The 24,277-nt window shown below is 42.5% G+C and overlaps 1 protein-coding gene across 4 annotated transcripts in view; it reads right to left on the bottom strand.

Moving 5' to 3' along the window:
• Positions 1-24,277, bottom strand: part of LOC138472450 (polycystin-2-like protein 1) — a 2,384,383-nt gene that overhangs the window by 1,095,456 nt on the left and 1,264,650 nt on the right. For all 4 annotated transcript variants that reach the window (XM_069610623.1, XM_069610624.1, XM_069610625.1 and 1 more), the window contains one exon: positions 12,786-12,956. In XM_069610623.1, coding sequence (XP_069466724.1) covers positions 12,786-12,956 — 171 coding nt within the window. The remainder of the gene's footprint in view (positions 1-12,785; positions 12,957-24,277) is intronic.

The following is a 24,277-nucleotide window of genomic DNA, read 5'->3' as shown; positions in this document are numbered from 1 at the left end:
ACAGCGATCCTACTAGGCCATGTGACATTGAGATTGCGCAAGTGCAGGGGGGAAGGGAAGGGGAAAAGTGCAGGGGATATTTAGAAGTTATAATTCATCATCCAACATATAACGCCCCATCCCATCATCCCTGTAGAAAACAATGGGGTGCTGTTTGTCAGACACCACATAACACCTGTTCTCGAGGCCCATTGATAAATCAAAAGAACAACTCCACTCGTCAGAGCCCCCACACATTGCATGGCCCTTGAGGACTCGAAAAAAGAACAACTCTGCTCGTCTTTGCTCCAAACATTCCATGGCCCTTCATGAATCAAAAACAAAAGGACAACTCCATGTGTCAGGGCTCCAAGCCAATCCAGTGGCACTTATGATAAACAACAAAGATGACCCATGGTGGGGTCCTCAAAACAATGCTTCACATTCTGTAGTGTCGGTTCTGGAGATCATAACCACTATCTGTAGTACCTCGTGATTGATATCTTGGCAGCAGCAGCTTCTCTGGTGTATAGCCCCTGGTGATGATGAAGCAATGGGTGCCATCACCCCCTGTATACCTTGTACTTGCGGATAGCGATTGGGTCCAAAAACCCTGCTTTTTTCATGAGACATTTCCATATCCCTTCTTAGTGGGGTTGCTTAAACTAGCTCAAAAGTCATTCTCCATTGTTGTTGGCAACCCCAGGCCTTTGTGGGTTAAAGCCCCCTGAGAACCAGCAAATGGCACACTCCACAAATTGTTGCCACAAAGATTCAGCATCAATGATTGCCTGAACCCATCAGACACATCCATGGGTATTCCTAGATCCATGGCATTGGCATATGTTGGTTGTGAGAGGCCACATGTCCCACACAGTGCAGGAACAGTACAGAGACGATGATGGTTTGTCTGGCCCCCAAACACTATTCTCGGGCCCTCAAAAATCTAGAAATTGTTGAATTATGTGTAGAAATGTTCATAACTCCAATGGGCGTTGAATGCTGAGTTCTGCAGGCTGTTTTTTCAGAAGTGGCCTACTGTAACATCCAGTTGTTGGAAAACATTTCTATAAAAAACAGAAATATATAGAATCGCAATAGGTCGTTTTTTACAGAGCGAGTATAAGTACGTTACAATATTCACCAACAATGTTACGACTGTATCAACAAACAGCGTGTTGCAATGTCAGCATCAAGATATTAAATCCAACGTAACAACCAAGTACAGGTCCCTAAGAAATTGAAATTTCTGTCAGTGTATATAAAAGAGTTGCGGCTATACCACTACATCAAAGATGTTATCTTTGGCAAAAAATCTAATCCACTGCATCTCAGGGCGTGTCACGATTGTATAAAACACTGCAAAACTTAGAACCGTATTTTAAAGATCCCAGCACACTTTTACATTGCAATTGTGTTTTTAAAGTACAAATTACAGTTTTCACATGTAAAGATGAGGGGCAACACTCTGTGCTTCCCTGGCAAACAGAGATTAGACACATTTTGTTTTACTTTGTGCCACTCTGCATGCAGAATAAAATGAAATGTAGCACCTACTTTGAATTACAAAATGAATCCGGCACAATCTAAAACATGCATTAGCACAGTTGATCAATACATAAGACATCCCCAAATATATCAAGTATCAAGATGTAGCACCCTGACACTCTCCACACTTAAAAATATGTCATGCCAACAGTTTGTACAAAATAAATCTCAACTATAGCATTTGCACAACATGTGTGATCTTTGGTACATACTGATTCCTCTGTGCTGAATATTTTACACACTGCAAGTACCCAAATACTAACTTCACGATGCATGCATTTGAAATATTTCATCAACTTTATTGGCGCTGTGAAGCTGAGACAAGGCATTGTGCGTGTGCAAATATGTTGCATGACAAAACGACCCCAAAAGTGCTGTCAGAGTTTATTTAATGTTTGGAATGGCAATATCAGCTGCGTGTTCCAAACTTTAATATTGAAGTGCCTGATTGGGTGTGTAGAGGCACCATACACACTAAACACTTACAAAACCCTCTAAATACATTTTCAACTTCTTCCAAAGCGTTGTAGTCAAAATCTCAAAAACAGTTCTAGAACATTAGCTCCACGCATAGAAATAGAATCCGGCACTACTGATATCTATGGGCTATCCTCGCCGACATGCAAAACTACAGAGCATTTCAAGCAAACAATACATTTTAAACACGTCATTAAAAGCATGTAGCTGTTGAATTTAAAAATGCACAGCCTGTCTCAGAAAGGGCATACTTCATGGTCTGCCTCATGGCATGACTCAAAAAAGGGCCTTCCTATCGATCAATACAGTGAAAAAAGAAGCATTATCAAGCTTGAATAAAACTGCATAAATTCTGCAAACCACAAAAACAATACATTAAAGTTTTGAATAACAGTTCTAGAACATAAGTTCCACACATAGAAATAGAATTTGGCACAACCAACATCTATCCACTATCCTGGCCGCCATGCGAAACCACAGAGCATTCTAAGTAAACTATACATTTTCAAGCAAACCATTAAACGCACATAGCTGTTTAGTATATAAATGCACAGCCTGAGCCTGCCTCATGGCCTGTCTCAAGGCCTGTCTCAAAAAGCCTACCTATCGATAATACAGTAAAAAAAGCCTTCTCAAGCTTGAATAAAACTGCATAAAATGTACAAACCACAAAAACAATATATTAAAGTATTGAAATACCCCCAGACTCCCCTTTTTGCTGTTGTTGAAATACAACTCTGAATAGAAAGCAGGCCCAGATTCCAGTCAGCAGGCTTTGCAGGTGTTCTCCCGTTGTTTACAGTTCCACGATCAAATCCAGTCGAGAAGCATGGTACCCCGCAGAGTTGCAAATCAAGTGCCCCAAGTCAATTAGCTGGTGTCTGCAGGGGTGTATAAATCCAGGGCTCTGACACTGTGGTTGACAGTACCCCATGCTGGAGTCAGAGAACCCCTTTTAAAGGGGTGAAAACACATACCTTTTCCTGTTTGGGGTTTGTAACAAATCTAATTTTTTTTTTCCACACACACAGATTTCCTGAACTCATGTATGGGTTTTGTGACAAATCTAATTATAGCTGATTCATATGTTCAGGCTTTTTCCTGGGGGCCAGTGCAAAGTTTCTTATCAAGCATGGTATTTTCTGCATAGTGCTTCTTATGTGTTATAGCAACATTTAAAATTAAGTTCAGACTGAAGCTACTTCCTGTGCCGGGCTTCAGTCATAAGTTAAAAATAGCCTTGCTAATTACCATTAGTTTTAGTTGGTAAACATTGTTTATGTCTATTTACATGGACGGTTTGTTTATACAGCTGGCACAAACACCCTGTATTCTGGCAATCTAAATATAAACTCCATCTGTGCTTTCTGCTGATGCGGCTAGAATACCTCCCCTAGGAATTGTCATAATATAATATTAGTTTCAGTGGTGGACATTATAATCGATTCTCATTCAAATCCAATAGACACAAACCTTGATAATGAGTGGAAGGTGGGTCATGGGGCCTATGCACAGGAAGGCACATATCTGGTTAAGGGAGAAGGTCCAATGTTGCCTGTAGGTGGAGTACCAGTTCCAGATGCAGTGTGAATAACTGCTGAATCAATGCAAGCAGTTGCTGAGGCACTGCGTGTTGAGCAATCTCTGTTTAACAGCCATACCAATACCTCTGAAACAAAAAAAAGGGGGGGCAGGAGGCAGCTCCCGGCTGTCAACACAAACCAAACGCGTGGCGTATAATGGAAACCAAAAGGGGAAAGCAGCTGCAGTCAAGGTCGCATTGCCGTCTGGTCAGCATATCATCTCTAATGTCCTAAGCAATGGAGTTATGAGATAGGCGTTGGTTTGGTGGCCTCTCGATGGCTGGACAAGATCAGGCAGCCATCTGGTAACAGAATTAAACTCATTCTTCACACAGGTGGAGCAAAGTCATATGGCTGACCGAGCGGTTAATTGAGGAGTAAATAGTTATACACAAGAAGGTATGAATAGAAGGCTGCCCCCAAGCGCTTTACCCTCTCTGCTTTGGAGTCCCAATCCACGGCAAACAACCGAGAAGGCACAGGCAGTACTAACCCTCGGGAAGAGCATTGTGGGCTGGTGGTATTGTCAGGAGAAACATCACTGAGGACCAATTCCAAATATATTAAAATTGTTGAGCTGAATCCAACACAAGCTAGTCCCTTCTTGAACCACTCATGCTTACTCAAAACGCTGCATAATGTCCCGGATTTGTGTTGCATTTCATCAGGTGACATTGTAAACTTGGAACTACCAAAAGTGTTAAGCTCAACTAATTGGATTTTGGTTACACTGGTTTTATCTATTGTGACTGACCTAATTTGCAGCAATGCCAAACATCCACATAAAATAGGATTTGCAATTCCTTTTTTCAACCTGCTCATCAGCCCACCTGCACAACTTCTCCTCTGAGGAATTTGACTATGAATCGCGCAGGGTGTGGTATTGGAGCCGGTGCCTGCTTAGATTATAGGCACTTCACCAACAGCCAGGCTTTAAACTATGTGAAAACAAGGCTACCGGGTATCTGGAGAGATGTAGCGAAACTTGACGAGGTTGATTGACCCTGAGGGGATAGCTTCAGAGAGTCCCATGGTTTTTGTCAGAAATTACTATCATGGAATGTGGCATGATTCAGTAAACTAATGGAATTCCCTGGATGGAGTGACTTTGTAAGAACACATCAGATAGTTATTTTTCAAGAAAGGTGGGCCTTGTGCCCTATTTTGTTCCCAGGGTATAGGTCATTTTCGGTGCCAGCAACCAAGGGCCAAAAAGGACAGCCCAGCTGTGGTCTGTGGCATTTAGAACGGGCCTGTACATAAGTGTTTTTAGGTGTGACAAGACAAGGAGGGGGAAACAAGGGAGGACAAAATAACAATCTTACTAGGCCTTGTGTCATTCAGATCATGCAAGTGAGGGGTAGAGAAAAGTGAAGAAGTGCCAGGGGGGAGGGGAAGGGCGAAGTGCAGTTAACTCATCATTGCAGCCAGCGGGTGGCTCATAAGTGCAGAAAGAAGGAACTGTAGTGTTGCAGATACAGACCCTTAAGTGCTGGGGAGCCCAGAGGCAGTGCGAGGGTAACTGGACATGCAGGAGCCTGCACCAGAGCTCAGGGGGTGACCAGGTGACCAGTGCGCAGAGCAGTCAGGTGCATCAGCAGCGGAGAGGAAGAGAAATAGCAGAAGCGAAAAGGAAGGTCTTGAGTTGCTTTCCATAACTGGAAGTGGTTCTGCTCAAGTTTCAGAGAGGCAGGGAGGCTGTTGCAGAGGGAGGCCCCAGCCAAGGAGATAGATCTGACCCCAATGCTCTGCTTGGAGAAGCGTTTGACCCTCAGAGAGTTGGAGGTGGATGAACGGAGAGCTCGAGAAGGAAGATGTTTTGGAAGAGAAAGTTGGAGGTAGAGCTGTCCCAGGCCCCAGAAAGCCTTATGGATGATGCAGAGGGTCTTGAAGTTTATCCTTGCAGCCACAGGGAGCCAGTGAAGAGATTTCACAGCTGGGGAGATACAATCCCTGGGCTTGAGGCCAAGGACAAGTCTTGCAGTCCTGTTCTGGATAAGTATTAAAGGTCGAAAAGTAGAGGCAGGAAGATTTAGAAAGAGGCTGTTGCAATACTCCAGCCTATGGAGAACCAGAGCTCTGGAGACAGTGCGCATATGGGGGAATGTGAGAAAAGGAAGAATACCTCTGAGGAGGTGCAGCTGGTATTTTGACTTCTTAGAGACATCAGAGATGTAAGGAGAGAAGGAGAGGGTGGAGTCGAAGATGACACCAAGCTTCTTAGCCCCACAGAAATAAGCAGGAAGAGGGCACACAGAGAGAGAGGAAAGGAGTGAGAGGGTGTCCAAATGAGGAGGATCTCAGTCTTACTGGCATTAAGGCAGAGATCATTGGCGGCACACCACTCATGAATTGCAGCCAGATGGTCTGGTACGAGAGAAGGAGCAGAGGTGGCTGAGGGGTGCCTGAAAGAGAGCTGAGTGTCATCCATATAACATTGAAAATCGGAACAGAAAGTAGCGATGCAGTGGGCAAGAGGTGCCATCAAGCTTGCAGGGTATGGTGGCAGTGATAAAGCCAGTGCCTGACTTTGAAGGGGTGAGGTGGTCTTGTGATGGTAGCAGGTGATTTTAACATGCAATTGGAACCTCTGAAAGATTTAGCGTACCTGTCAGAAGATCAAGACAGGGCATGAGGAATCCCAGAAACGTTTGCAGATGCCCTGAGGAAAACTCACCCCCTGGCCTCGGAAGTGGAAAAAACACTTTTCAAGCTGAATTTGAGAGCCTGTAATGTCCAATTTCAAAAAGACCAACCAGCAAGGAAAACGTATGCAGGTCCAACTGGCTCTTCATTCATTGACCATGTTTTTGTTTCTGGTGATCAGTGGGATTATTTCTCTGCATTTGTAATTAGTGTAAGGGTTGAGAGTGACCATTACCCCTTGTCTGCTGTCTTCAGATTGGGCCAAGAAATGGGTATGGCGCTATCCAAGAAAAGTATACCGGGGATTATGATCCCTGTAACAGCACGCAAAAAAATTAAATAGGCTCTCGAAATTGAACGAGGTCAAAAGCCTGTCATATATGAGAGCATAATGAATGATCTAACATCAATTTGTGCCACTGAGATTACGCCTGTTTCTGTGATGACCAATTTAGATAACATTATGCCCATTCTTGTACCTTATGTAACAATAGCAGTAACTCTAAATAGAAGAAAGTGTATTGCTGGGCCAACTTGATACCATAGTGATTGTCATGCAGCTAAGAAAAAGATTATAATGAGGGTAACATCTAGAACAGGCATTGTACAATGTGAGCTCCGAGCCCTGAGAATGGGTTAAAAGGAACTTTTGATCTAAAAAAAAAGAGCCTACTTGTGTGAAAAATGGTCAAATATGTATAGGGCTTTAGAACAGGGGGATAATATCCTTTTTTGGAGGATGGTGGCAGGTATGATGAGGAAATGATCCCAGGAGCAGCAATGTGGAATTTTGTCTGACAAGTGGGAGTCTTATTTTACCACTTTTCATAGGTTGAACCAGGGAGAGGAAGTGTATGAATGCAAGAAGGTTCTAACTAATGAGGTGACAGAATGTGATATATACTGGAGCATGTCTGAAGTTGGTGTAGCCCTAAGATCCATGAAGAATGGAAAGGCAGCTGGCCCTGATTGGATTCCTGTTGAGTTCTATAAAGAAGAGATGATTGTGTGGGTCCTGGTTTTATACAGGGCTTTTAGCACCATTCTATCTACATATAATATCTCGCCTTCTTGGCACCAGGCCACAGTCATCCCTCTATTAAAAAAGGAATGTAGAGATTCACCTCTGAACTATCACCCTATTTGTTTGTTAAATGTGGCTGGGAAAATCTTTGCGAAGTCTATTCTTGGCCACTTACAGCCATGGTTCAATTCCAACAAGATAGTTAGTCTTCACCAAGCGGTATTTAGGAAAAACATTGGTACTATTGACCAATGCTTTCTCCTATTTCTTTTATTACAAAAATATGTAACTTTATTTAAGATTAATTTATATGTTGCATTTTTAGATCTCAAAACTGCTTTTGACATGGTGTCTAGGGCTACCTTGTGGTGTATACTCGAAACTCGTAAAGCTCCCCAGAATTAAATTTCTATAATATCATCATTATTTTCTCAAAACCAGGTGAAAGTTTGCTTTGGTACAGGGGGAATACACAAAAGCATTTTAGGTGAGCAGGGGCGCGAGGCAAGGATGTGATCTTGCACCCCTGCTCTTTAACATATACATCCAAGAAATAATTGATGTCCTGTTAGAACATTTCTAGGATTACCCAAAGATGGGTTTAGTAAAATACTTGGCACTTTTTTATGCTGATGATGCAGCAATAATAACAACCACGGTCTAAAAAAGGCTTTATTGATCTTTGAGAATACATTTTTAGATCTATAACTGGAACCAAATGTCAAAAAATCATAGATTATATGTATTCAGTCCAGCTCATCCAAAAAGGGTTAGTCTCTTTTAGAATCGGGAATGCTTTGATTGAGTGGCTAGATTTTATCAACTACCTTGGGATTAGATTCCAGGAAGTCGGAAGTTGGGAGTCGCAAATAGCTAAATCAAAAATAAGCTTGGAAACATATAATGGAGCTATACCTTCTTTTTTTGTGAGCCATGGCAAAGGAGCATTCTCACCCGGTTCTTAAACTATTACAGAAATAATATTGTGGAGCAGCCACATATGGTGCCGAATTATGGGGCTACACACACTTAAATAACTTACAATCATGTGAAAGAAAGTTTTTAAAACAATTGTTACTCTTGCTCCTGAGTACGCCATCCTCTTTAATATACTTGGAACTAGGTGTTTTACCTGCGATGACAAAGCTGAGTTTGGACCCAATCAGATAATGGATAAGATTGTGGAGCAATGAAGGTTTAATATCCTATCAGGATGGGCTAGTAGATCTTCTTAGTTTAGAGGGGGAAAGAAGCTCAAAATGGCGAGTCATGTAAAAAAATTGTCTGTCGAAGCTGAATCTGCACAATCTTTGGACAGATCCGACCTCTTGTTATAGGGCGGAAAAGAGACAAAAAGCCTAGCCATTAACAATAAGGTGAGACATTATTTAATTAGCGACACCATGAAACTGCCTATTGGCTCTGACTATATTGATAAGAGCCTGCTCAAGTTCCGAATAGTCTATGTTGATCTCATTAGTATGGTTTACGAGAAATCTTTATACTTTCGCTTTAGATTAGGGACATTGGCTGTGGCAAGCTTTACATCTCTCTGGAAACCCCAGGAGTCTGCTTTATGTCCATTGTGCATGTCAAAAAAAGAAGATATACTGCATTTTTTTTGATCTGCCATTAGACCCTGAGGTTGAGACAGAGATTTCTGAGACCGATTTTAATTAATGTGGGGATTCGTAGTGCAGGGGAGGTGCTGTTATTTTTATGCAATCTGCAAAATGTGTGTGTTGTTTTCGCAACAACCTGTTTTATACATAGAGCTTGGTTATTGAGAGCAAAAGCTCTCAACACATGTAAGGGGTGAGAATAGTTTGTGAGTCAATTTCCACCTGTTAAAGCAAGGGTGATTAATTTTGTTCCCCCTTTTGTTAAGGCTGAAAGCTGTGCTCTCCTTACACTGTTTTCTTTTTTTAACAATTTTATAATACTGTGGTGTGTTTATTATTTTTAATTATTAGCGAATATCTTTAATGTTTAATAAATTGTGTTTAACTGTATAATGTTTTTTATCCCTTTTATGGTTTTATGACCGAAATAAAGCTTTATTGATTGAGGAATATAAAACCTGTGCAGTGTTGATTCACTGCTCTTTGGTGGGTCACAGAGGGACACATGTATGCCGTGCATGAGATGCTGTAGACCACTTAGTAAAAGTTTGACTTTTGAACAGGCTCTGGGAAGCACACTTTACTTATAAAGTAAACTGCTTTTCATTATTGACACTCTGTATCATGCCAGTTCATATGATTGGTGTACATTTTTATATCAACATTTTCAGGGGAAGTTTATATCAAAAATGGACATGAATATTTTATATTAAAAAATATACATTTTTAAATACATTTCTATATTGAAAAATATGATTTTTAAATATATTTTATATAAATGTCTGCATCGAAAAATATGATGTTTAGTATTTTTGTTATACAATTCCATATCAAAAATATGATTGTCAATATTGATTTTTATTTACATGTATATATCAACAAATATTTTTAATATTTGTATATACATTTTTATAATAAAAAGATATCAAAATTGCTTGATATTTTCCACTTCCTATAAAGTTTATATAACAATTATTAGGGTTTAATAAAATTGCTATCAAAAACTTTGGGGGGCTTATCAATTTGATATGTATATGTATATCCGCTTCCTATCACCAATGGGTGGAACCCCTCTATGATGTCATCACCACGTCACTCTGCGAAACCGTAGATTCACAGTCCCTGTCTTCAGAGCTCACTTTGCTCTGCGCACTTCATCGAGCCACATCGGCGAGCGTCGTTCCTAGCTGCTCCCATCTATATATAGATTTTATATTAAATGTATATTCACTTTATGTCAAAACTGATTTAAATTAGAAAACACTTTGTAACAAATATACATTTGATATCAAATTGATATCAAACATTTTTTATATCTTTTTTATATCAAATTTATATTAAGTTTATATCAAAGCACATCAAAAGGGGGAGGGACTAAGACCGGAAGCAGGGGGTGTGACCACCTGTCATAATGTAACATTGCACAAAAGGGGACCCCTTCTGCTACTGTATATGGTCTGTAAGAGCAGGTAAAGTCACTGGAAAATATGTCTTCCATTCAGACATATTTGTTTGGTTCCCAAAACGTGGGCTGCGGTATTTGAACAGGCGTTGAATGCAATAACAATTTCAGGCTCTCTTCCAAAACCATGGCAGTCTAGCCTTAAAGTTACCTTATTTAAAACATGTTGCATTTTGTATCCCTGTTTCTATCGACCTATATCTCTATTATGAGGGAAGATTTTTTTAAATGTCTTCTCACTAGGCTGGAGCAGTGCACTGCCATAAGTAATATAATTACTATCAATCAAGCTGGCATTTGGGAAGGCCTTAGCACTGTTAAATACTGCCTGATAATGGACATTATTATTGACATACAAGGATCCAGGGTGGTCATGTGGATGTGGTATTTCTTGATTTATACAAAGGATTTGATTCTATTGATACAACTTGTTTTTTCTCTAAAATGAATCAGATTGGGGTGCAATCAGGGCTATTAAATGTGATTGTGGTGGACTGAGGATGGTGGTTGCTAAAGAGGTTTCTCTACTAATTGAAGGGTTAGGCGGGGTTGCTCCCGTAGCCCCTTGTTATTTGTGTTATTGTATGTGATTTTAACCCTAAATCAGCCAATATGAATGTCTATCAACCTTCTATTAATGCTGTCTGTATACCAAATTGCTTTATATATAGGACTCTACTTTGATCGACAAGCCACCAGGTCGCATAAAAGTGTCATCAAAGTGCATGTCTCAAATTGGGATTTTTTTGGGGAGGGAATATTTCACTATATATTGTTTGGTTTAAAAGATGGGCGCCTTTTATATTTTGTCAGCATAGTTATTGGAAAATCTCCACTCTCAGGTTATTTTTCAGGTGTTGATTATTTTTTGGGAAAGGACAATGCTCCTCTGGCTTGTGCACTTTCTTCTAAGGGCAAAGGTCAAATGACTCGATGTGTATATTTCAATTTAAGATATGTTCACTTACTGTGCATGTATTGATGGGTGCCAGCTTTGATTTTCGTTATTGGTTAGACATTCCCACACTGAGTGAAGTGAAGGAACTGTACCGATGCCCGGGTTGAAACACCGCATTTTGCAACAGGAGGAGGAAAAAGGTCATATGATTTACAGGAAGATGTAAGCATATAACATTTCATCAACAGTCACCTAACCTGCTGAGTTGCCTTTTGCAACATTCTGTTACATGATCCCCTGCTTCCCCTTGCTATTCCCACACCTGCCAAACAGCTTTGGCCTGCCCAACCCCTTCAATCAAGGATCTGGGGCTATATTGATGCGTGTCCCTTCTCATTTTGAAGTGAGCTGCACTTGATGATTTTGCAAAATGCATACCAACACGTCACCAAGCCTGAATCCAGCAAGATAGAAGGCAGAAATAGTGCCACATCCAGTGATTTAGAAGAGCACAGCACTCAATCTGTTTTTTTTCTTTTTCCGTTTTTGGTTGCCCCTACAAAAACTTTGCAGAGTCTCCACAGGAGCAACATGACACTCCTGGCCCGTCGTTCGAGGAGAACAGGAGCTGCTGCGCCCTCGGACCCCCTGTATGCTGCTCCTATGCATTATTATTGAGACCCATTCTTTTTTTAGGACTTGAGCCCTGTTCGTTTGAAGATCTGCAAAATTGCTTACCTCCCAGCTAAAAAGGCTATATCGCACTATAAAACCATACTGCAGTAGATGCCCTGCCCTGTCTGCTCTAGGCCCAATCCCTGACCTGAGATCCTTGGAACATCCTTGGATGGAGTTTATTTCTTTTGACAGTCAAAATAATCTGTATGTGTAACTTCGGAACTAAAAGTATATTGCTAGTTTAAAAAAAACAACCCTAAAACCTCTCCAAAAACAACAGTTAGCTTCAGTTAGAAAAACACAATCCCCATATTTTTGCAATGGCTTCCACAGTCAGATAGTGAATACAATTTCAAAAAGACCTTTTGCAAACCATATTTCTACCAATTACTAGGAAGAGATAGTTCAAGTGCCTGAATTGTATGTAGATTGGTCTCAAATCCCGGCTTCACCACTTAACCAAAATGTGTGCTCCTGGGCAAATGTTTGTTTCTCAATATGCTTCATCTGCCAAAATCAGAAGTTTCTACAAGTTAGTTTAAAAAAGCCTCACTCCTCATGTTGCTGCACAGGTACATATTAATATTAAACGTGACAATCCATGTAGTGGACGTCACAGTGCATTTCTCTTTTGTCTTACTCATGGCAATGGTGCCTTTCTGTACTAAAGACTCATTATGTGATAAGGTTTTTCTGTAATATCACTGATATCACTATGTATGCACACAAGGGGGCACACCGATCTTTTGCTGCCCACGGCCTTGTAGATCGTAGGGCCAGCCCTGCAATTATACATAATTCAAAAGGTAAGAGAAAGCAAAAGCAAAAACAAAGAAATAGAAACTCGTTCATAATTGAATTGTAATACCTTTATCCAAGCAAAGAATAGGTTTACAGCATTCATATTGTTGTACTGGGTCTGCCAAAAAGCCAGGAATTCGAAGTCAGCATAAGTGCTTGGCTGTTTCAACAGCTTTCCCATGAGTCGGTTCACTTCAACTGTACGGAAAACATGGAACGCAATGGCTGTAAGCGAGAGCTAAAAGTAAAGCAGAAGACATATAATTTAGCTCTTTCGTTGTCTGTCAATTTGCACATGGTTAATACATTCCTATGTACATTTTAACATTGGCAACACTAAGAGCAGGATCCCACGGTTATGACAGCATGGCTCTTACGCACACAAGATCGTATTCAGGGAGTGGTATTTATACGCTTCCTTCCATAGCCATTGTTTTATTATAATGTAGAAAGTTTCGGAAAGGAATGCAAAATACAGCATACAAGACTACATCCGCACACAGAACAAGACAATTATATATGAAATAACGCTTTGTACAGAAGCCCTGACTATATCAAAGACACAGAGCTGGGCCCTATAATTCACATTATTTACTAGTACAGCTTCAGAAGCAATTAAAAACAAGCAAGAATTGATAAAGCCAATAGTTTTGTGTTTTGTATTGTGAAAACATTTCATGAGTTCCTTCACTTGGACGCTTTTGGGCAGATTGGGGCTATGTCAAGGGCAAAGAAGGCAGAGTGGGGGGAGGAATAAAGAGGGGTGGAAGTATGAAAATGAATTTGAAGATTTATGAATGAGAGTGGAAGAAGTTATGTGATCTAATATGAGGATAGATAACTGAGTGAGAGTATGTTTTTGGAGGAAGGTATTCATTCTTTTCCTTGTTGAAAAATATGTGTCGCTACAAAAGAGGTCGATGCTAGATAAAACTCAAATATTTCCTGTTATTTTACAATGGATGCTTATATTTTACCATTTGGTATTGCCTTCCTGAGATCAAATATATTTCACAATCATACAGGGTTGATACAGTAGTGACAATTCCACCTCTTTGTGGCACAAAGCATACTCAACATACCCAGCTATTTGTACTTCCCTGCAACTAAACTTCTTCTACTTCAATTCGTCCTTTGGCATCCCTGTGAATGAATGACTCTTGCAGAGTACAAGGATGCGTAGTGGCTAAACCGCTTATCAGCCCTCACACTTCCACAAACCAACAGTGATCCCAATCATAAAGTTAAACAGGCAACCACAATATATACCTCCTTTGCTTTTTCAGGTAATATTAAAGGATATATATATATATATTTTTTATATACTGTGCACTATCACCACCAGAGTGGTCCCCTGGCGCTCTGGTGGATCTGAAAGGAAAGAGGGTATGATAGGTTAGTTAGGCTAAGCGGGAAAATAGCAAAAGAGCTGTGATGTGTTGTTGATTGCCTCAGTTTGGGTTAACACTGTTCACTGAGCTTAGGTGTGCTTTTCGTTGGTAACCGTCATGTGCTGTTGTGCGAGGCTATGTGTGGTTTGTTTTGTTGTGCGATTGTTAGGGAGAATTCTCTTATAAGGTTAATTTCCCAAACCTAGGGAGTCCCCCAGCAGCTTTGCTGGATTTTTGGGCTTGTTTTGTTCTCCTGCTAAGAGTGAGACTCTTTTACTCCCACTCTTAGGCATGATTTGAGGTGTGTCTTTGACTTGTTATGTGCTTATGGGCTATGGGGTTCCTTTTTACTCCATAGGGTATCATCTGTTTTTCTGTATGTGTGGTACAAAGCACCCTCAGTGCAGTACCACAGGGGTGTCACAGTGACCCCCAAACATAGACTTCATACCCTGGGACTGACTACTGTCTCCCAGGGCATGCAAAGTCACCATTGGCTTTACTAGTCCAAAATTGTGAACAGAACCAGTACAAACCATCATATTGTGGAAGTACCGGTAAGGGGTAATTCGATTGCCCCTGGGTCTGTTTTCAAGGGGGTACTGTCCAGTCCCCCCTTGTCGAGTTTCTGGCTGGTGGCAGTGGTTACCACGCAAAATATTCCACCGGAATATTCTCTATGGGATTTTCCCATTCATTTTAAAAGCACCACTTTTTGGTGCAATGTTAAAGATACCGCTGGTTTATTTATTTAATATTAAATCACCGGTTGGGTCTTTTTGCCAGAACTCGATTCTAAAATGGCGTTTGTGTCCGTCTTTGTAACTCTGACCAAGGTCGAGCCCTTTGTCCCACTATTTTGGCGGGCTTCTCCACAGAAGCCCTCCAAGTGGTGCCACTCTGTCTGGGTTCCATAGGAGGGGTGGAGGGGGGAATAGGCACCCTGGACTGCGTTGCCTTAGCAACCCAAGTCGCACTCTACTCTGATTTGGCCCAGTGGTGAGCCGCCCGGCTCACCACTTAGCATGTGTGATTGACAGCTAGGCTGATGAATGGGGGTTTTTCCTGCATAAAAGCAGGGCCTTTGGGACTGGAACTTCAGAAGTCGCCACAGGACCTAAGAATCCGAAGAGGGACGAAGCTGAGCCATCTGCAACGATGACACCACCGGTGAAGCCCTGCTGCAGCTACCTCACCACTTTCCCGACTACAAGAGAAGATCGTCTGCTGAACGAGTCTTCTTCGTCCGAGCTGGTGGGGCCAACCAGTTCAGCCTTTTTTCGCCTTCCAAAGACAGCCCTTGGTCGAATCGCCCATGCCAAGCACCACGGCAGCCGGATAGCCAAGCTCACCACTTTTGACCGTGAATAAAAGGACTGCACCTTTTAATCGGGAACTCCGCGGCTAGTTTCATCCCTGTGCAGTGCAACGACTCCAAGTTTCCTCCTCGACGAGATCCTCTCTTCCCCTGGTCGGATAATTGAACTGCAACCACTGCCAGGAACAACTGCCCCCGCTGGAGCTTCCTTTCTCTTTAAGGTACGGTGTCCTGCCTGGCCTCCCCTTTCTACAGATTGCAAAAGGTGACCCTTAAATCCTTGGCTTCTAAACTGGGTTGGCTCCAGGTCTTCTAACTATATCTTTTGACTCACCCCAACCTCTTTTGAATACTCTGCAAAGACTTTCAGTGCACTTTAAACCGTGTGATCCTGGGCACATTTCGCTTTGCTCCATTTAAAGTAGGCCTGGCCTATGAACTTTGGCTCTACAGTATAACCTGCCTTTCTCCCCTTGCTCTGAACTCTTAAAAGTGTTGGGAACTGTTTTATTTTATGTTCTGCCTTTTCTCTCCCTTTTTAACCTAAACTATTGGAGTGCCATCTAGGTTAAGCGCTCACTTCTGTCTTAACAAATAGTTGTGCTTTAACCCTGACTTGTCTGATAGTTTTCAAGGGAGGTGTGTATACTTACCTGACTGTGTTTTAGATTACTTTTCATTGAGAGTGCTAGTGTATTACCTAAAGTGTCTTTTAAATAAATAACCATATACTTTTTATACAAAGCTCTGGTCAGTGTTTGTTTGCTCTACTGTGTTTTGACCCTATTGTGTATACTCTGCATACTGCTCTACTCTTCTTGAGAGAAGCCTGACTGCTCAGCCACAGCTACCAGGTAAATCTGGGTGGTGCAGACTGCTACCAATTGGGTTTACTGCTGCTCCTGTAGTCTTAATCTTTTTGCAGTGTTCCCCAAGGGAACTGCACAGGATTCTGCCTAACACTGGTGGCAGCAGTGGGATTTGTATTGAGTATACATTTTAGAGTGTCTAAATACCTTAGTGCAACTAACCACAAAGCTTAGTACTGAAAAAGCTATTTCTTTAACAAGTCAACTATGGAAAGTTACAGTCAGGAGTCCCTTTCTTCAAAAACTGCTGAGTAAGAGTTCTTTGTAGGCATAAGGATCTTCCTGTTAAAGGCAAGAAACTGGAACTAATAGATTGTTAGAAAACCAATGTCTGGGTAGTGGTTCAGAGGAACCTACCTCCCCAGCAAATGTAGACAACAGTAATGATGGTAATATGGATCAACGTATTGATAATATTGTAGATTCAGAAGAGGAAAGTGAGACTAATATAACTGTCCCCACTGCCCCTCTGCCTGCTCTAGCACCTCAAGCTATGTCTACTGGACCTGTGTCAGGTCCCACATTAAGTCCTGAATTCATTGAACTAGAAAAAATGAGGCTTGAATTAGAGTTCAAAAGAATTAGTGCCCAATTTGAACAAAAGCACCAAGAACTAAGGCTCAGAGAATTGGAGCTCAAGCATGAGCTAGAGATGAAGAAATTGTCTGTTGAAAATACTTCTCTCCCCAGATCCTCTAGGAGTTCCAGTCCCAAAAGACCCCGTATGCCTAAAGAGATTGTGGGTATGTATGAACCTAAGTTGGATGTGTTAGATTGGTTGGCTATGTTTGAGTATAATCATGGGCTCCAGGACTTCACAGGGAATCGGTTGCTTCCTTGGTTGTTCTCTAGGCTCCCCCCTGTTGCATCTTATGTGGTAATGGAGTTGGGGGAGGTGGATAGGATGGATTATGAATGTGTGAAGCTAGCTTTAATAGCTAGATTTGGGAAGACCCCTTCCCAGTACCTTAAGAGGTTTATGACCCTCAAAAAGCATGATGGTACCCCTTGGGCTACCTGGGTGAGTGAAAGTTTGAAAAACTTAGAGGGATGTATTAAGGGTTACAGAGTGAACACTTATGAGGGAATGAGAAATCTTGTTATGTTGGAGTCAATTTATGATGCCTGCTCTCCTGAGCTCAGACAGCACTTGGCTGATTCAAAGGAATTAGATTCCAAGAAACTAGCTAAGGCTGCTGACTTGTGGGTTACCAACAGGGCTACTCACAAGGATTCTGGGGCAACTCAGAAAAAGGATGAGGGGAAACAGCCAAAAAAGGACTCCAAAGAGAATTCAAGTAATTCCAATTCAAAAGAGGGCCCCAAACAAAACTCTAAGGGTAAGCCACAAGGGAAACCAAATCAGGCTAGTGTACCTTCTGGTCCCAGACCAGAAGGAGGTCAGAGCAAGCCTCCATTCCAGAAAACATTTGGAAAATGCTATGTTTGTGGCTCAACTGACCATGTGAAAGGAGATCCCAGATGTAAGGGTAAACCTTCAGGGGTCCAGCTTGTCTCCCTAGCCTTCGCTCCAGAGGAGGAAGTACCAATGACAAGTGGAAACTTTCTATTACTGGCTGATGATCCCATTGGAGTCTCAGCCAGTGTTTCTTTAGTGTGCCTGGGGTTGTGGGAACAACAGAATTTAGATGTCTATAATTCTATCCCAGATAATACTAAAGAGTATTATAAGGACAGTGTCCAGGTGAATGGTCAGGAGACTCCTGCCATTAGGGACACTGGGGCCAGCATAACTGTGGTGGATGAATCTTTTTTCAAGGCAGAGGAGGTTGCTAGGGCACCCACATGCCTCACCAAGTAAGCTGGAGGGCCTGTGCAGATGTGTTCCCAGTTATCAGCTCTCATCCAGTGCAATGATATGACTGTGAAGATACCTGACAGTGTACAATGTGAGGTACCAGGAAGGGTTCTGTTGGGAAATGACCTGAAAGCTCTTGGAGTTGTGTCACATACCCCCAGACCTCCTAGTAAAAGGTTACAGGAACTAACCAGACCTGCAAGGGAGAAAACCTTGAGAGGTTCTCCCAAGGAGATGATGATAGAAGAAATCACTCCTACTCCACTGGAGCTACTTACTGCAATCTCTAAGCAACCAGAAGCAAAGGGGCAACCCAAGGCTTCTAAAATGAAACCAGCAGCAAGCACTCCAGTGCTTCCAACAAGGACTTCCCCAAGGTTGTCCAAAGTTACACCCGTAACTCCACCTCCAGCTGAGGCTGAGAGGGAGGTACAACCCTGTGTGGTTGAACTAGACTCTGAAGAAGAGCTAGTTGGAGGCCAAGAACTTATTGGAGATCTGGACCCTGCTGACCATCCTGAGCTGCAGTGTTTACTGGCAGAAGGTGGCCCAAGCAGATCAGCTTTCTGTAAGGCCCAAAGAGAATGTCCAACTCTGGAAGGTCTCCGCCACCAGGCAGCTTCTCAGGCTGATGGGCAAGAGCCTGGGAAGTATAGGTTACACTGGGAAGATGGCCTCTTCTACAGTGAACCGACTGAGTCTGCACCTGGAAACTACAAACGACTTGTAGTCCCTCAAGAAAACAGACTTCAGTTCTTGCAGCTAGCCCATGAGATTCCTTTGCTGGTCACTTGAGTTTCAAGAAGAACAAGGAAAGGCTCTCACTATACTTTTATTGGCCAAAAATGGGGGCTGAAGTAGATAAGTTCTGCAAGAGCTGTCACACCTGCCAAACTTCTGGCAAGAGCGGTTCCAAGAATGAGGCACCTTTAGTGCCTCTCCCAGTGGTGGGAGTCCCATTTGAGAGGGTAGGGATTGACATTGTTGGTCCCCTTGATCCTCCAACCTCCTCAGGCAACAGGTTTATCCTTGTTGTAGTAGACCATTCTACTAGATACCCTGAGGCAATTCCTATGAGGACTGTTACAGCTCAGGCTGTGGCTAAGGCCCTCCTTGGTATTTTTACCAGGGTTGGGTTTCCTAAGGAGGTAATCTCTGACAGGGGGTCAAATTTTATGTCCCACTACATGAAAGCCATGTTGAAAAACTGTGGAGTTACCTACAAGTTCTCTACCGGCTACCACCCACAGACAAATGGATTGGTTGAACAGTTTAATAGAACAATGAAGGGCATGATAGGTGCTTTAGAATAACCCCTTAGAAGAAAGTGGGACCTTCTACTGCCATGCCTTCTCTTTGCTTATAGAGAAGTCCCTCAGGAGGGAGTAGACTATAGTCCCTTTGAACTTCTCTACGGTAATCCAGTCAGAGGTCCATTGGCCCTGATTAAGGAGGGGTTGGAGAGTGCTCCTTCCTCCAAGCCAGCCAGAGTGACTGACTACGTGATAGGACTCCAGAGGAGAATGTCACAGATAATGGCTCATATCATATCATGGCTCAAGCTAGTGATAACTTGAAGGCTGGTCAAGCTTTGGTAAAGCACTGGCATGACCAAAAGGCTAACATGGTTGAGTTCGCTCAAGACCAGCTAGTTCTTGTTATGATCCCAACAAGGCAGAGGGCATTGCAAGACAAATGGATGGGAATCTTCAAGATTGTGGGAAAACTTGGAGAGGTCAACTATCTGGTGGACCTGGGCAATCCCAAGGAGGCTCCCAGAGTCTTCCACACCAACAGACTAAAGGCATATGTCTCTAGGCCAGAAGTAGGAGCTTTGTTTCTAGCTTCAGCAGCAGAGGAAGAAGAGAGTGAATCTCTCCCTGATCTCCTCAGAGGCTTACCTTTGGATGAAAAGATTGAAGGAGTTAATCTCTCTTCAAATCTGACACCTGAGCAACAAGAGGAGTGCAAATCTATGTTAAATCAGTTTGCCTCCCCGTTCTCACTTTCACCAGGCTTGACCCCTTGGGGACAGCATGATATACTCACTGGTGATTGTCTGCCAGTAAAAAGCAGAGGATACAGAATGTCAGAGAATGTAAGAACCCACATCAAAGGAGAGGTCCGTAAAATGCTTGACCTCGGGGTAATAGAGCCCTCTACTAGTCCATGGTCTAGCCCAGTTGTGTTAGTACCAAAGGCCGGATCCAAAGAACTGAGGTTCTGCGTGGACTGTAGAGCTCTTAATGCAGTCACTAAGACTGATGCCCATCCTTTGCCAAGGACAGATGAGTTGGTGGATAAACTTGGTGCAGCCAAGTTCCTCAGCACATTTGATCTGACGTCAGGCTATTGGCAAATAGCCCTGACAGACCATGCCAAGGAGAAAACTGCATTTTCTACCCAGTTGGCTTATACCAATTTAAAGTTATGCCTTTTGGACTAAAGAATGCACCTGCTACCTTCCAAAGGATGGTAAATCAGGTTCTGACTGGGATGGAGGACGTCTGCATGGCATACTTGGATGACATTGCAGTGTTCAGCCACTCATGGGAAGAGCATGTTGACCACCTAGGACAGGTTTTGCAGGCTCTGGAAAAGGCCAATCTGACCATAAAGGCAAGTAAATGCCAGATTGGGCAGAGTAAAGTGGTCTACCTTGGACATGAGGTAGGAGGTGGTGAAATAAGGCCTTTGCCCAGTAAGATTGAAGCTGTGCAAAATTGGACAACACCTACTACTCAGACCCAGATGAGAGCCTTCCTAGGCCTCACTGGGTCCTACAGGAATTTCAAAGAGAACTATGGGACAATAGCTTCTCCAATGAATGTGATCTCCTCTCCTAAATTCCCTAAAAAAGGCAAATGGAATGAGGAGTGCAATCAGGCCTTTGATAACCTGAAGAAAGCCCTTTGTCAAGCTCCAGTACTCAGAGCTCCTGACTATCACCAAACTTTCATTGTACAAACTGATGCTTCTAATGCAGGTATAGGTGCAGTCCTTAGCCAACTGGATGAGAAAGGTAGGGAACACCCCATTTGCTTCATCAGTAGAAAACTGAAGGATCCTGAAACAAGGTGGGCAACCATTGAAAGAGAGTGTTTTGCTATTGTGTGAGCTCTGAAGAAGTTTAGGCCATACTTGTATGGTTCTACTTTTGTTATTCAGAATGACCACCAACCCTTGAGATGGTTAATGCAAATGAAAGGGGAAAACCCAAAACTATTGCTGATGGTCTCTCTAGGATGTTTTTAACCGACTAGAGGTATGAGATTTATCCAGGAGTGGATTCAATCCTCCTGTCCCTTAGTCTGGGGGGGCGAGTGTTAGGGAGAATTCACTTATAAGGCTAATTTCCCAAACCTAGTGAGTTCCCCAGCAGCTTTGCTGGATTTTTTGGGTTTGTTTTTTTTCCCCTGCTAAGAGTGAGACTCTTTTACTCCCACTCTTAGGCATGATTTGAGGTGTGTCTTTGACTTGTTATGTGCTTATGGGCCATGGGGTTCCTTTTTACTCCATAGGGTATCATCTGTTTTTCTGTAGGTGTGGTACAAACCACCTCAGTGCAGTACCACAGGGGTGTCACAGTGACCCCCAAACATAGACTCCATACCCTGGGACTGACTACTGTCTCCCAGGGCATGTAAAGTCACCATTGGCTTTACTAGTCCAAAATTGTGAACAGAACCAGTACAAACCATCATATTGTGAAAGTACTGGTAAGGGGTAATTCGATTGCCCCTGGGTCTGTTTTCAAGGGGGCACTGTCCAGTCCCCCCTTGTCGAGTTTCTGCCTGGTGGCAGTGGTTACCACGCGAAATATTCCACCGGAATATTCTCTATGGGATTTTCCCATTCATTTTAAACGCACCACATTTTGGTGCAATGTTAAAGATACCGCTGGTTTATTTATTTAATATTAAATCACCGGTTGGGTCTTTTTGCCAGAACTCGATTCTAAAATGGCGTTTGTGCCCGTCTCTGTAACTCTGACCAAGGTCGAGCCCTTTGTTCCATTATTTTGGTGGGCTTCTCCACAGAAGCTCTCCAAGTGGTGGCACTCTGTCTGGGTTCCATAGGAGGGATGGAGGGGGGAATAGGCACCCTGGACTGCTGAACGAGTCTTCTTCCTCTGAGCTGATGGGACCAACCAGTTCACCCTTTTTTCACCTTCCAAAGACGGCCCATGCCAAGCACCCCGGTGGCCGGATAGCCGAGCTCACCACGTTTGACCGTGAATAAAAGGACCACACCTTTTAATCGGGAACTCCGCGGCTGGTTTCATCCCTGTGCAGTGCAATGACTCCAAGTTTCGTCCTCGATGAGATCCTCTCTTCCCCTGGTCGGAATGATGAACTGCATCCACTGCCAGGAACAACTGCCCCCGCTGGAGCTTCCTTTCTCTTTAAGGTACTGTGTCCTGACTGGCCTCCCCTTTCTACAGATTGCAAAAGGTGATCCTTAAATCCTTGGCTTCTAAACTGGGTTGGATCCAGGCCTTCTAACTATATCTTTTGACTCACCCCAACCTCTTTTGAACACTCTGCAAAGACTTTCAGTGCACTTTAAACCGTGTGATCCTGGGCACATTTCGCTTTGCTCCATTTAAAGTGGGCCTGGCCTATGAACTTTTGCTCTACAGTATAACCTGCCTTTCTCGGTTAAGCGCTCACTTCTGTCTTAACAAATAGTTGTTCTTTAACCCTGGCTTGTCTGATAGTTATCAAGGGAGGTGTGTATACTTACCTGACTGTGTTTTAGATTACTTTTCATTGAGAGTGCTAGTGTATTACCTAAAGTGTGTTTTAAATAAATAACCATATACTTTTTATACAAAGCTCTGGTCAGTGTTTGTTTGCTCTACTGTGTTTTGACCCTATTGTGTATACTCTGCATACTGCCCTACTCTTCTTGAGAGAAGTCTGACTGCTCAGCCACAGCTACTAGGTAAATCTGGGTGGTGCAGACTGCTACCAATTGGGTTTACTGCTGCTCCTGTAGTCTTAATCTTTTTGCAGTGTTCCCCAAGGGAACTGCACAGGATTCTGCCTAACAGCGATGTAGTGAAGTGCATGAGTTTTTTTGGGCTTTAAAGGTATGGTTGTGTTTCGTTACAGTTTGCGAGATGTATGCCGAGGGGTGAGATTTTGTAGTAGGGTTGCTTAGTGGCATCACATCTAGATGTGACGCAAACTAATATTCACAATTCTGTCTAGATGAGACACAAGCTAATCTTTATAATTCTGTCTATATGTGACACAAGCTAATAATCCACAATTCTGTCGAGATGTGATGCAAGCTGATAACACAGGCCAATATTCAGAATTCTGTCTACATGTGACGCCAGCTAATCTTCACAATTCTGTCTCGATGTGACACAAGCTAATATTCACAGTTCTGTCTAGATTTGACGCAAGCCAATCTTTACTATTCTGTCTGGATGTGATGCAAGCTAATATTAACAATTCTGTCTACATGTGATGCAGGCTAAAATTCACAATTCTGTCTGGGCGCGACCCAGGCTGATCTTCACATTTCTGTCTAGATGTGATGCCAGCTAATCTTCACAATTCTGTCTCGATGTGACACAAGATAATATTCACAATTATGTCTAGATGTGACACAAGCTAATCTTTACAAATCTGTCTAGATGTGACACAAGCTAATATTCACAATTCTGTCTAGATGTGACACCAGCTAATCTTTACAAATCTGTCTAGATGTGACACAAGATAATATTCACAATTCTGTCTGGGTGTGACACAGGCTAATCTTCACAATTCTGTCTAGATGTGACACCAGCTAATCTTCACAATTATGTCTCAATGTGACACCAGCTAATATTCACAATACTGTCTAGATGTGATGTAAACTAGTCTTTACAATTCTGTCTAGATTTGACACAAGTTAAAATTCACAATTCTGTTTAGGTGTGATGCAAGCTAATCTTTACAATTCTGCCTAGATGTAACACAAGTAAATATTCACAATTATGTCTGGATGTGACACAAGCTGATATTCACAATTCTGTCTGGGCGTGACACAGTCTAATCTTCAAAATTCTGTCTAGATGTGATGCCAGCTAATCTTCACAATTATGTCTCGATGTGACGCCAGCTAATATTCACAATACTGTCTAGATGTGATGTAAACTAATCTTTA

The sequence above is a fragment of the Ambystoma mexicanum genome, chromosome 8 (assembly GCF_040938575.1).
Source record: "Ambystoma mexicanum isolate Mex_15411 chromosome 8, UKY_AmexF1_1, whole genome shotgun sequence".
Lineage (NCBI taxonomy): Eukaryota > Metazoa > Chordata > Amphibia > Caudata > Ambystomatidae > Ambystoma > Ambystoma mexicanum.
Note: the sequence above shows the minus strand (reverse complement) of the source record. Positions and strands in the feature narration are given on the sequence as shown.